The following is a 14,844-nucleotide window of genomic DNA, read 5'->3' as shown; positions in this document are numbered from 1 at the left end:
GTAGTACATAAATATTTAAGTACATAAGTACAAAGTATTTAAGTGCATATATACAAAGCAAATGGAAGGTTTGACAATCAAGTGTCTGGTATTGGTTTTTCTGTCTTCTATTGAGTCTGGCTTAAATATTGTTCAGAGGGGAGGGGTCCTCTCACCAGACTGGATGACATACAGCTGACTCCCATATCCTGGCTCCAGAGAAGGTTGGCAGCAATGAAAGGCAAATGTTGAGGAGGTCAGTGGCGATCAGTCTCTCCCCCAGCTTCCAGGAAGTACCAACTGCTGGCACAGGTCTTATTGCATCTAAAAGTGTGGTGCATTGGCTTCTATGAATGCAACTCCTTTGTATAATGTTTTCCCTCCAGGAGTGTTACATTTTGTATAAGTCATTCATTTTATTGTTTGGGATAAATAACTATAAGTAAACTGTTACTGCAGTTCATGGTGCTGCTGCCTAAATTCAACCAGACTAGGTTAGATTTGACAGACGCTAAAGAGAGGACTGTGATTATTCAGACAGAGATAGAAGAAGGATTGTGTTTCCACTTAGAATCCACCGAAAAATTGGACAACCTCAAACAATCTAGGAGCGTTGTTCTCATCACCGGATAAACGCTGTGAACTGAAAATATTCTGATTCTCTCTTAAGTCAATCATCAGGCTGTCATAAAGGTCATACTCAGTTCCCATAAGAAATGTATTGGCAGTAAAATAATGATATGATGGATATTGGGTGAAGCAAGCCAAGCTTTATGATGCCACATTCTTTACATGCAATCCAAGTTACATTTATTCTGAGCATTATTTTGACGTCTGTGCTGATCAAAGCTTGATCATACATTTGCATCTGATTGAGCTGGTAGAACTTTCCATCCAACTTTTCAAAGCCTTGGGAAAAAATGACAGAGAGCTGGTTTTTCCAGGTGCTAGATCTATGGGTTCACTACACTTTTATTTATGGGGCTCGTAAACAATGAGTGCTGGGCTTGGCTTTCTGATATCCTGAAACACAAGGCTTTGAGCAACCTTGTGAAAATAGGAGATTGGTGCAATCACACACACACACATTTGATCTTGGTGGCTCCTGTGTTTAGCAGTGCAAGTAGTAATCCTCTGCCTTCTGCTACCCAGTGAAGCTTGAACCCATTCACACATAGCTACCTATGTGTATCCTCCCAGCCTTTTTGCCTGTTCCATCCACCACCTCCACCACCCCAATTCCCTCAGCAACCTGGTCCCACCAGCTACACCAATCTTCGTCTTGTGGCCTCTACATGGAAGCTGTTCCAAATGCTTCCATTTGATATTGTGGGCTGTGGTGTATACCTCTACTTGCTGAAGATCTGTGGTTTAAAATCACCATGCCAGTCCTATGGATGTGTGATAAAGGTGTGGAAAATGCCCAACACAATGTCAAGGTGGAATGTGGTTAAATGACATCTTCTGGAGAATGCACCACATGGAGATAGTTTTTGACACTCTACTTAGGGGCTATGATGTTTAGATCAGCACAGGAGCCTGGGACCAATGGGCTACTGCTTCTTCCCTATTCATGCTCATCTTCATGTCCTGGCCTCTCGCTTTCCTTTGTTTCTTTATGAAACTTTTATTGTTTCCCTATTCCCTGCTACTTCTGTGGCCTACAAAAACATGCACTGGGAAAGAAAGGGCCCATTTTCTGTCCTATGTAGCTAAAGAGTAGCCCCTACACAGAGTTGCCCTGTGATCATCTAGAGGTGTTTCTCTGCTGTATCACTTACCATAAAACCGTTCATATATGTGCTGACAGTATATGTATTGCAGATATTAATATTGCACAGTTTGAAGTGTCTGGATGCATAAAATCTGATTCCTTCTGGAAATGAAACATTGCCCAGACCAATTAAATATTATTCAAAACTTTACTTGCAGAACTTTCTTCATAACAAAATTAAAACATCAAATGATACATCCAAACAGTTCCATAAGACATACACCAGTAAAATGCACAGGCTCAGCATCTTACAAAATATGAAATAATTCCAAACAGTTCCTAGAAGCAAAGGTCTGCATTCCAGCCTGCATCAGGCTGCTTACCTGTAGAGATTCACTTACATCCTTCTTCCACAAAGTCTAGGAACAAAGACACCCTTCCAAGATGGTGATTTTGAATTCAGTAGCCTTCCATGTGATCTAAAGTTTAACACTCAAGTGTTAGCTACTAGAGAATGACAACAGTTAATTATCCACTTAGTTAAAGCTCAGAGAGCCCATCCTTGGCCTGAATATAGCCCCATGGAAAATCCCCATGTTAAAGCCTTCATTAATGCACATAGCCATTCACCATTTCAGTGTCAAATAATAATTATACTTAGCAAAATGCACTAGGAAGCACAAGCACACATGCAGCAAACACACAACTTGCTCCCTGTGCCTTGTCACATATCCCTACGTATTAGGATGTGACGAGATATATTTTTGGTTAGCCTGGACTTCCAATGGGATAGGCGCTGCAGTGAGCCATCCTTAAAATATACAATGTGAAAACCATGATGCTCTTGTGAGCATTAAAAAAGAATTAGATGAGGGTTGCAGTCCCTAAGCATATTTAGCAGGAAGCAAATCCCCCTGAACTCAGTGGGACTTTGGTCTGGGTAAACATGTTGAGGATTGGACTGCAAATCATTCAAAAGGTCTTTTAAAATTTAAAACAACAGTCTAGCTGTTGTTCTTATCTCCTTAAGTACAGTGAGGTTTATGGTACTTCAGTGTGTCTGGACTAATAGACAAAAGTGCTACAATGACTAATAATTACCCCAGCCTCTTAAATATTTTAATTAGCTTTCTTATAGAATACACAACCCTCAGTGGAAATGGAAGGGGTCTTCCACAGTACTGGCCACCTGGGGTTTCTTCGTTGATTTGCTATGCAGTCATCTGAAGCCCATTCCAGGAAAAACATTTATATTATACCACATCCCCTTTGCCTTCCTTCAAGAAAATACATACATACAACTTTTAGGAGAGCAAGAGAACGTTATCAATCACCTGACGTATGAAGAACACTGTAGCTTTGTTTGTTATTTAAGCAGCCCCAGAAGAACCATTTATTGTCTTCACAAAGTAACATTGTGTTCTCGACTTTAGGCAACTGTGCCTCAGACATCTTTCCTCAGCTGTGAGTTCTCTTAGAGTTCTGGGAGAGGTGGAGAAATCAGTTATTTAAAACCCCATTGTGAAGTTCTTTAGACTGTGCAGCTAAAGTACCGTATTAAGTTGGAAAGAAATTTCACTGAAATGAGAGTCTATGCTAACCTTTCAACCAAAGCATATTTTGAAGTAAACTGAGGGGTGCTGGAGTGGGAAGAGAAAAACTCTTCAGTCATGGTGCTGAAAACTAATTTGTCCATGGAAATTTGATGGAAGCTGAAATGGTTTGAAGAAGATTAGCGACATAAAGGGAGAAAATATTATACCTTCCCTAACTGAAATAAGTTACTTCTAAATAAAGGTGTTTCAGAGACGTCTTTGGATAGCAAAACCCCCCTGAATTATTGGGTACGTTTCAGTTTCAAATTGTAGTAATAAAATAGAGCAGTGGCGTAGTGTGGGGGGTGCCAGGGGTGCCGGGCGCACCGGGCGCAACATCTGGGGGGGCGCGCTCGCTGCCTCCGGAGTCGCCGAAGAGCCTCGGGCGCAGGCTGTAGCGGAGCCGCATGTCTCGCGGAACCGACGAGCTGTGCGCGCGTCCGGGCTGAAGGCGCCCGGCAGGCAGCGGCTCTCAGCGCTCGCCACGGAGGACGCGCCAGGCAGCCCCTCCTCACAACCCCGCCTCCGCCGGTGCTGATGCAGCTGCTGGGCCGTTGCATTTTCCTCGCCTCTCTGCCCCCCTCCTCCTCGGGCAAGCGGCGTCGTTTGGGCGGCAGCGCCAGCGGCAACTCACAGGTTAGGGGTTAGGGGGGGCGCAAATTACTTGCCTTGCCCCGGGTTAGGGGGCGCAAATTACTTGCGTTGCCCCGGGTGCTGACAACTCACGCTACGCCGCTGAAATAGAGGCTTCCACTACTTCATCTGGAGACTGTTTTGTGACTTAACTCAAAGTTTTAGGGAACATAGTCCATTTTTTTAGGCAAAGGCAAGGCCAAATCCTAGATTCAGTCTATTATCTCAAGTCCTGTTGACAGTCGCAGAAAATACCCTCTTCCCTTAAACGTTTATTGGCCTTTGAAAACAAGCAATGTTTGCATTGGAATACTAGTAAGGAGTATAAATCTTTTGTGCAGTTTCTTTCTGGCTCCTGCTGCAGAAACAACATTCAAGGTTTGGTTACCAGAAATTTCTTTCAAATGCTCTTGATTTCTTACTAGGCAAAGCCCTGTTACGTCTCCGGTAAGCAATTGTGAAGAAAATCCAAACATGCCATTAGCAGGGCAAGACAATGATGTCTCCAGAGGAGGCACCTTTGTAACTGAAACAAGACAGAGAGCGAGGAACAGCAGATTAATGCAACGCGATCAAAGGCATGTTGTCAGGGGTTCAGGAGCAGAGGCAAGGGCAAGGGAGGAAACAGAGAGCGAGGGGGAGGAGGCAGAAGAAAAGATGAGTGATGACGACGACCCGAGATCTCCGAGTCTTTCCAGTGAATCAGAAGATTCACAGAAAGGAGCACCAGTGGCCAGGGCAAGGGGGGAGCCTAGGGGGACACCCCAGGAAGATAGAGCCAGAGGGGACTCAGAGGAGAGCAGTTGGAAATCGGGACCAGCGTCACAGCCAGAGAGCAGGGAAGAGGAAGAGCGCCAGAGATCAAGCGCTGGCAGCTCGCAACAGGGGGGAGGGCACGAGTCAGGAGTGGCCACACCTCCATCGGGGAGCGAAGAAACGGTCAAACGGAAAGTGGAAGGTTGGGCGCGCGCGCCAAGTTCAAATGCACAGGAAAGTGACGCAGTAGGCAGCCAGGAAAGGGAGCCAGGTCCTAAAGCCCGGCGCAAGGAGACAGGGAGTTCCGGGGGGTCGGCGTCAGAAGAATCCCGGAAGGAAGAGACCCCGGGGGGCAGAGGGACCCAGAGGAGAACAGTCAGGCGGAAAAGGTGGAGCAGGGCTAGGATATTAAGTTGGTGCACAAGGGGCGGAGACTCAGACGGAGCTTCGCCGATCTAGCCAGTAGACGTAGAGTTGCACGCAGCAGCTTGGGAATGGAAACTGTAACTCAATAAAGACTTTTACTTAATGACCGCTGGCTAGCGTGATCCTCTGTGAGCTAGGATCTTGAAGCAACTCTGACAGTAAGCTCCGTCAGCAAATTGTGGGCATCTACAGCCTCGAGGAGAGGAGAGAAGCAGGTGCCTACTAGCTAGCTCACGAACGGCAGACAACATGACGGCTGAGCAGCAGATAGAGGAACTCAGAAAGGCAGAGTCACAGCTGCTGCTAGGCACGCTGCAAGCGATTCCCCACAAGTACGCAGAATTTTTGGAGGTTTTCTGCGAGAAGGAGGCAGACAAGCTACCCCCCACAGACCATATGACTGCAAAATTGACCTGCTGCCGGGGGCGGCACTGCCTAAAGGGAAGCTGTATTCCATGTCTGAGGACGAACTGCAGGAACTCAAAGAGTTCATAGATCATAATTTGGAGCGCGGTTTCATCCGGGAGTCCAAGGCAGCGGGGGGCAGTCCTGTATTCTTTGTTAAGAAGCGGGACATGCCCCAAAAAAGACTTGTGGTGGACTATCGCATCTTAAACAGTGTGACCAAGCCATCGGACTTCCCCATGCCCCGAATCGACGACCTCCTCGCAAAGGTACGGAAGGGCAGCGTGTTCACCAAGTTAGACCTGCGAGGGGCGTACAACCTCATTCGCATGCGGGAAGGAGATGAGTGGAAGACAGCCATGTTCACGCCTCTGGGCACCTACGAATATAGAGTTATGCCTTTTGGATTGCAAAATGGCTCCCACGTTTTTCAAGCGTTCATGCATCACGTGTTGGCGGGGCTCCTCTACAAGACGTGCGTCTGTTTCTTAGATGACATCCTGATCTTTTCGGAATCGCAGCAGGAGCATGACAGACACGTCAAAGAAGTGCTACGCAGGCTACAGCGGCATAGGCTCTACGCCAAGCTGGAGAAGTGCCAATTCGACGTGACGGAGGTGGATTTTCTGGGCTACAAGTTGTCTGACAAGGGGCTCGCCATGGACAGCGCCAAGGTTCGAGCGGTGTTGGACTGGAAGAGCCCACGCAACCGGAAGGAGGTCCAACGGTTTGTCGGCTTCGCGAACTTCTATCGCAAGTTTATCAGAGGCTTCGCTATGCAGACAGCGGCCATCACGGACACGCTTAGCTCCAAGAAAAAGAAGTTCATCTGGACAGAGCAGGCGGAGCAGTCCTTTCAGGCACTCAAGCGTCTCTTCGCATCGGAAGAGCAGCTGCTGCATGTCGACCCCAGCAGGCCGATGAGGGTGGAGACAGACGCCTCGGACAGAGCCGTGGGAGCAGTCCTGCTGCAGAAAGATCCGCAGGGGGTTTGGCGGCCGGGAGCGTTTTACTCCAGGAAGCTCAGCAAGTCCGAACAGAACTACACCATCTGGGACAGGGAGTTGCTGGCCATTCATGCAGCATTCAAAGCATGGAGGCACTTCCTGATCGGCGCCAAGCACACGGTGCAGGTCTGCACGGACCACAAGAATCTGGAGCACTGGCGCACGGCACAGTTCCTGAACCAAAGGCAGATACGTTGGGCTGAGTTCTTTGCGAACTTCAACTTCCGAATAGAATATGTCCCGGGGGACGCCAACATCATGGCGGACGCTCTCTTTCGTAAGCCACAATATCTGGAGGACGCCAAGCCAGCGGCCGCAATGCACATCTTCGCACCAACAGTGTGGGCGTGCGCTGCGGCAACAGTGGACCTGGAGGCGGTGCGACGAGCGTTGCAGGATGACTCCTTCGCGCAAGCAAAGATGGCAGAGGTGCACAGGGGCACGGCAGCGACCGACGAGTTCCAGCTGAGAGATGGATTGCTCATTCGTAAAGGGGCCATCTACGTGCCGGGAGACGAACTTCGCGCCAAGGTACTGCAGCAGCTGCACGACGCGCCCACTGCCGGGCACTTTGGCAAGGAGAAGACGGTGGAATTAGTCGCCAGGGACTTCTGGTGGCCCGGAATGAGAGGGGAGGTCGCGGACTACGTGGCGAGGTGTGACACCTGCCAGAGGGCCAAACCGGTGCACAAACCGCCGGCCGGACTGTTGGAACCGCTGCAAACTCCGGTCGAACCATGGGAGAGAGTGGCCCTGGACTTTGTCACGGATCTGCCCAGCTCGAGGGGCAAGACGGCCGTGCTGGTGGTGGTGGACTTGTTCTCCAAGATGGCACATTTCATTCCGTGTGCCAAGGTGGCCACGGCGGAGCAAACCGCCAAACTGTTCATAGACCACGTGTTCAAGGTTCACGGTCTGCCACGGTCTATTCTGTCCGACCGGGGGCGACAGTTCATCTCGAATTTCTGGCAGAAGCTGATGGGCTTCCTGAACGTCAAGATCAACCTGGCGTCGGCGAGACACCCGCAGACCAACGGGCAGGCGGAGCGGGTCAATGCCATCATGCAGCAGTACCTGAGATGTTATGCGAATCAACAGCCTGCGACGTGGGTGGATTACCTGCCGCTCGCCGAGTTTGCCTACAACAACACGAAGCACGTGTCCACGGGGGTCACGCCGTTCTTCGCCAACAACGGGAGGCACCCCAGAACCTTCCCGGGACTGGAAAGGATGGGGGAGGGGGAGCCGCAGACAGCAGATGCGTTCGCGTCGGAGTTGCAGGAGGTCCACGATCAGCTGCGGCGACACCTGGAGCTGGCCAAACATGCATACAAGGTGCAAGCGGACAAACACAGGAGGGTTGGCGAAGAGATCCATGTGGGAGACTGGGTCTGGTTAGCAGCCCACGCAGTGCCGGCCAGGTCGTTGGCCAAGAAGAAGCTGGGGCATAAGCAACTGGGGCCCTACCAAGTCGAAGAGCAGGTCAACCCGGTGGCTTTCAGGCTGGCGCTTCCGGAGGGTTCCAGAATGCATCCGGTGTTCCACAGATCGGTGCTCACTCCCTACAAGGCACCGCACAGGTTTCAGGAACCCGGAACGGCACCGAGTCCGCTCAGAGAAGGAACCGGGCACGCGGGAGTGGCACTGGAGGAACGCATCAACGAAGTCACGGAGATTTTGGACTCCAGATGGGGGGAAGAAGGGGTAGAATACCTTCTCGCCAAGGAGGGCACCCCGGCCAGTGCGAACAGCTGGGTGCCGGGCTACGCCTTGGACGAACCTCTGCTCAAAGACGAGTTTCATGCCCTCTTCCCACATAGACCAATGCCAGCAGACTTTTTCGACGACTGGCTTTTCACGCCAACGCTTTCTGCCAGCACGTTCCGGGGGTTCGACTCGGACGAGGACCCGATACGAGACACCCGTTCCCCGGAGGGGTCACCCTCGGGATCTGCCTCAGAACCCTCGTATTGGTGGGACGATAGACCAGAGGAGCAGTGGCGCAGGAAGTGGCAGGAAGGTCCAGGACGAGCAACGCCGCCAGGAGGAAGTGAGGGAGAGACGGACATGGACGTTTTCGGGGACGACCCTGGTTTCGAGCACGGCGGCACAGAGATGGAAGCGGAGGTGACCGTCGTCGACGAGAGCAGGGAGGCAGAACCGGGAGACTTCAGATGGAGGCCCGCCACGGGAAGCGAACTGTATCCGACGTTCGTCCCTCTGACACAGCAGCTCCCAGTTCCCGCACTGGAAGGAGGGGAGGGGGAACGGGGGGCTTCGAGGGGGGGATGGATGTCAGGGGTTTAGGAGCAGAGGCAAGGGCAAGGGAGGAAACAGAGAGCGAGGGGGAGGAGGCAGAAGAAAAGATGAGTGATGACGACGACCCGAGATCTCCGAGTCTTTCCAGTGAATCAGAAGATTCACAGAAAGGAGCACCAGTGGCCAGGGCAAGGGGGGAGCCTAGGGGGACACCCCAGGAAGATAGAGCCAGAGGGGACTCAGAGGAGAGCAGTTGGAAATCGGGACCAGCGTCACAGCCAGAGAGCAGGGAAGAGGAAGAGCGCCAGAGATCAAGCGCTGGCAGCTCGCAACAGGGGGGAGGGCACGAGTCAGGAGTGGCCACACCTCCATCGGGGAGCGAAGAAACGGTCAGACGGAAAGTGGAAGGTTGGGCGCGCGCGCCAAGCTCAAATGCACAGGAAAGTGACGCAGTAGGCAGCCAGGAAAGGGAGCCAGGTCCTAAAGCCCGGCGCAAGGAGACAGGGAGTTCCGGGGGGTCGGCGTCAGAAGAATCCCGGAAGGAAGAGACCCCGGGGGGCAGAGGGACCCAGAGGAGAACAGTCAGGCGGAAAAGGTGGAGCAGGGCTAGGATATTAAGTTGGTGCGCAAGGGGCGGAGACTCAGACGGAGCTTCGCCGATCTAGCCAGTAGACGTAGAGTTGCACGCAGCAGCTTGGGAATGGAAACTGTAACTCAATAAAGACTTTTACTTAATGACCGCTGGCTAGCGTGATCCTCTGTGAGCTAGGATCTTGAAGCAACTCTGACACATGTGAAAATATTGGCTGCATTTTATCAGTATAAGGAAAAATAGATCCCTGAATTTTAACAGTGCTAGATTCTAGCAAGGCAGCTTCCTTATGTTACCTACGCCAAATGTTTATCAGTATAAAATCATTTTGCCTCTAAAGAAGTCTGATTTAAACACACTGGGAATAGCATTTTTCCTGATAAGTTTATCAGTTCTGACCGCAAGTTGTGTTGACTTGCTCTATTTCATCTTAGCAAAACCTGCAAGGGGCCAGAAGCAGTTACTTTAACTTCCCATGTGGCTGGCACTACTGGCCAATGTTAGGGATGGAGGAGAAATTCAGTTCAGGTCACATTTAAAGGTAAATCTGGGCTTCTTGGCTCCTTGCTTGCCTGCCTTCCCTGGGCTGCTTGTCCATTCTCCCTCCTGTCTGCCTCCCTGCCTCCATCCATGAACAGAGGAAGAAGAGTGGGGGGGGGGGTGCACCGCCCCTTGCAGCGCAATCTTGGCAGGGTGCCATCCCAGCTCCCGTTGGGGGCCCGGCCCCCGCAGGCGGCGTGCCCCACCCCCAGGATGTGCGCCACACACTTGCGGACGGCACCCCCACCCCCAGGACGCACACCAGCCCCGCCCCCGCCTGCTCTCCACCCCCCCCCCAGTGCCGGAGCATGAAGCTCCACCACTGCCTCCATCTTCTCCTCCAGTGCAGCTGTGATGGACCACCCAAAGGTGAGCCACTCTCATAATTCTGCCATCATTCTATAGTTTGCAGCACCATCTGTTGGCAGCCACACGAACAACAGCTGCATGACGACACTCTTACATTCTTATTATATCAAAGAGAAAAGAGAAGTTTGCACTACAATGGTGGTGAATTTTCATGAGGGCTTTAAATAATAATAATCACAAAGTTAATAATAATCACTAAATTGAAGACTGTAAAAATGAGAAGCAGAGGAACCACAATTGATAGATTAATCCGTCCCTACTGTGACCATAAATGTGGTTTCGTGAATGACTGCACTCACAATCAGATCCCCTTCTCCCTTCCCCCCTACTGTGCCCCCTTGACTGTCCACATCTACACTGATTAAACAAATATGTGAAACTGATTGATGAAGAGTTATATTATTTATCTAGTCCACTATTGTCTGTTCCAACTGAAAGCAGCTATCCAGCATCTCAGCCTTGGTACCTGAGATCCCCTTGTCAGTGGAGATTCCAGGGATTGCAAAGCATGACCTACTATGGCCACTGTACTTAAAAGAAGGCACATTTTCTAGGAATGGAACTCAAACTCACCTCTCCCGTTTCCTGTTACATTGCTCTTTCCCACTGAGCTGCCAGTGAAACTGTGTCCTTGAACTTTTGCTTCCTGGATGAAGAATGGACAGGTGTGTGTAGAAATCCTCTGACTTTTGTGTGGCTGCACAATGATAAGAGTCACCTTTATTGCCCTACCTACATCTTTGCCTCTGGACCTGCCCATGAAACTATACAGGCCCTATAAGGACAGCCATGAGAGAATGTGGTCCTCAAACTGAAAATTGTTGCCCACTCCTAGATAAACAAGATAAACAAGACTGACCATCGACCATTCTACAAGAATGATAAAACATGTCAGCTTCCATCAAATTTCCATGGACAAACTCTTTGCAGACAAATTCTGTGCATCAGATATTGTGAATAAATGACCCTCCAATGCAAATATCCTAAAGACAAGTTAATTAGGAAACATGTTTTTTGATTAACTTAGGGCAGGAGTAGTCCACCTGATGCTCTCCACATGTCATTGGACTACAATTCCCATCTTTTGTTGTCGGGGATCAGGGATAATGGGAGTTGTAGTCCAACAACATCCGGAAGGCACCATACTGACTACCCCTGCCTTAGGACAAAACTAAATGTAACCTCATTCACACTATGAACAATTGTTTGGATGGGCTTCTAAAGTGTAAACAGCAGACATGGAGGTTCTGACCAAGACCCTGGTGGGGGAAGGAGAAGGCTTTAAACCTTTGGTCCTTGCTGCAATTCCACTCTGGATCAGGGCCTTTGGTGCTAGCTAATCGTAAAGTTGTACGGTACCCACAAGCATCATCTAGTTCAAAACCCCTGCAATGCGGGAATCTCAGCTAAAGCATCCATGACAGATGACCATCCAACTTGTGCTTCAAAACCTCCAATGAAGGAGAGTCCTCAGCATCTCAAGGGAGACCATCCCACTGTTGAGCAGCTCCTACTGTCAGAAAGCTTTTCCTGATGTTTAGTCAGAATCTCATTCCTTGTAACTTGAAGCCATTGGTAATCATGTGACTGGTGTCCCTGTGGTTTTGCATGGAAGGGGAGGGGAAACCTGTCTGGGGGCAGGGCATTTATTTTTTGCATGCAAAGTACTGTGTTATTCTAACATGTTTAATTTACCATGGGACCAAAGCATTTGTTAAAACCATCCTAGCTTTTTTTTCCTTGAAGAATATTAAACAAAACCAGTCTCACATTCTCATATGATGCAATTGCTGCCCATGATTAATCCTATTTAATGTTATTTTGGATTTGCCCCCCCCCCACTCCCTGTCTTCCTTATATTATCGGTGGAATATTGTAAACCTCTGCTGCTTTTTTTCAGCGGATTCGAGGTCGAAAAGCCAGTCTGGAAGAAATACAGCTGGTTCACTCTGAACATCATTCACTGCTCTATGGCACCAGCCCCCTGAACAGACAGAAGCTGGACCCCAGGAAAATCCTAGGTCTGTAAAGGGCTCTATTCTACTGAGAACAGCACATTCCAGCACTGTCATTAGTCATAGCTGGTGTCAGTTTAAAATACTTGGCAAGCAGTATAACAAAAAAAAAAAGTATCACTTTTTCCAAATGCATTGCATTGTAGAAAGAGAATGTTGCAGCAGCAGCCAACACAGATTAGGAAAAGGTCCTTGCCGGAAAGTAGAGATCTTTCTCTTTCTATCTCTCTGTCTCTGCTTTCTTATCCTCTGGATATTAACCCTTTTGTGGCAAGGATATTTAAATTGCATGGGCAAATAGAACCCTGAAGATAAGGCTGTTTGACTTATTTCACAGGACTCTTCCTTGCCATGCAGCCAGTGGCGGAGCTTCATGCTCCAGCACCGGGGGGGGGGGGGCGGAGAGCAGGTGCCATATTCCTAATTATGGCACCCCACCAGGATCACGCTGCTGGGGGCGGTGTGCTCCCCCTGCACTCCTCTTCCTCCGCCAGTGCATGCAACAGGAAGGGAGCAAAGGGATAAGTGAAGGCAGGATTTCTGCAGGCCCGAAACAAGACATTTTAAAGTGTTAGTCCTAGGAGAAGGAGCATGCTGCACGTACGAAAATATCTTTGACTAGCGCATGCTGAATACACCTGATAACACAACACGCAGTAATGTTTAGTTCTGTCAGCCCAATACATTTTGTTGGCCAAATGGTCCAACATCCTTGCTAGAACCAACATTCAAAAGACTATTGCTGGACTATTTGGACACAAAGAACCTAAGAACAAACTAAGTGCCCAGCCAAATCAGACCCAAGGTCCATCTAGCCCAGCACTTGTGTGCTCATAGTAGCCAACTGGATCCTTATGGAAATCCCACTGGCAGGACGTGAGTATAATGGTCCTCTCTCACTCGTGTTCTCCAGCAGCTGATCTTGGAGGAATTGTTTTAGGATGAGAGTGAGGTGCTGGTCACATGATTTTCCCAGGAGCACGTCCTAAAAGATGCATGTCCCAGTTTGGGGCTTGAAAAAGTTGGATGATGTTAGGGAGGCCATACTTCAAAAAGTGAAAATCCAGACACAAAAGTTTTTGAGCTTTTTTTTTTTTTTGCCAAAGTTGCTGAACTATTTTTAGTTTTTCCCAAAATCTATTTTTTTCAAAAAAAAAGGGAACTATAGTAGATAGTGAAAGAATATTCATATTGCACAAGACTCTGCTATATGGTTTTTTTTAAAATGCCACCACCACAAAAGCAAAACACCCAGGTTTTACAAGACATCAGTAAAGAAAGGTTCAAAGAGGAATTAAAAAGAGACTTACAGAAAATAGATTTTGAGCCTGATTTAGCAATGTGAATAAATGCTTTTTCATGAACTTTATATTAAGAAGTAAATTCAAAAACACTACAGCAGAAATTAGAAGATGGTTAAGTATGTGTTCATATCCTGATGTCATTTAACTGAGCATCTACTTAAGAGGTTTCCTAAACCAAATGTAACTTAAAAAAATCCTTTAACATGCTGCCTTTGACAACTTATAGTTCATTACAATGTGCCATACAACATTACATCTTGATGTGATGTAAATTATCATGATTTTCAAATTGGCACCATACCATGTTCCTTTAATAAGCACAATCCAGAACAATTGCCCATTTTCAGTTTCCATTCCTCCCCCACTGCCACCCTGACGAACATAGCATTTCTAAAAACCAACTATTCCTAATTATGGCAAATTTATAAATGCCAAAATTATGTGTCAGGCCATCACAATGGCTAATGCTTCAGTTTAACCAGAGCTGACATTCTAAAGAATCTGGACAGTATGTGTGAATATATTACAGCTTTGAAGCAAGTTTTTCATGCTCTTACCAGAGTCACCACTGGCCTGAAGTGATGATAATGAAAACCACTAAGGACCTCCAGACCTCTCCTGGTTTCTATTAACTTGCAACCAATGGCAGATATTCCCATACACAAACACTGGCACGTGACCACCAAACCATCAGCTTTCAACAGAAGTGAGCCTCCAAAGATTGGAAATTCAGCCACAGAAATAATTTGATAATGAGACTTTACGAAATACTGCTTTCCTGGAACCAAGGTAGACAAACCAGGGTTCCAGTTGCTGCGATTTAACTGCTCTGGATGTTTCCTAAATGTCAATATTTTTGACGCTTATCAAAGAGTATTTGTAAATCTGCCGCTGTATATCTGTGCATTGCACAAAATTTTATCCCATTACAAATGTGCTGACTGGGCTGATAGGAGTTGTCATCCAAAACATGAAGTTCTATCTTAATGCTTACTGTTTCCCCCTCTTTTTTTATATAGGTAGTGTGCCTCAGAAACTATTTTCGTTGTTGCCCTGCGGAGGCCTTGGGGTAAGTAGGTTTCGCTTTGGTGTAGTAAGGTAGCCTAAAGAAGCTTTCTGCTGGGTAACTCAATGGTGTATATATACTGTATACTCTGGTCACACATTTTGGGAGCTAGATGCTAAATTGATCGGGATCATGATGCTAAGCTTCACAATATGTGAATGGTATCGCCATATCATTCTAACCA

The 14,844-nt window shown here is 48.3% G+C and overlaps 1 protein-coding gene across 6 annotated transcripts in view; it reads left to right on the top strand.

Moving 5' to 3' along the window:
* Positions 1-14,844, top strand: part of HDAC9 (histone deacetylase 9) — a 487,438-nt gene that overhangs the window by 349,396 nt on the left and 123,198 nt on the right. For all 6 annotated transcript variants that reach the window (XM_081164394.1, XM_081164395.1, XM_081164393.1 and 3 more), the window contains 2 exons: positions 12,176-12,296; positions 14,614-14,663. In XM_081164394.1, coding sequence (XP_081020520.1) covers positions 12,176-12,296; positions 14,614-14,663 — 171 coding nt within the window. The remainder of the gene's footprint in view (positions 1-12,175; positions 12,297-14,613; positions 14,664-14,844) is intronic.

The sequence above is a fragment of the Podarcis bocagei genome (genome assembly GCF_964188305.1).
Source record: "Podarcis bocagei genome assembly, chromosome: 12".
NCBI classification, from domain to species: Eukaryota; Metazoa; Chordata; class Lepidosauria; order Squamata; family Lacertidae; genus Podarcis; species Podarcis bocagei.
This window is presented reverse-complemented; position numbering and strand designations above follow the sequence as displayed.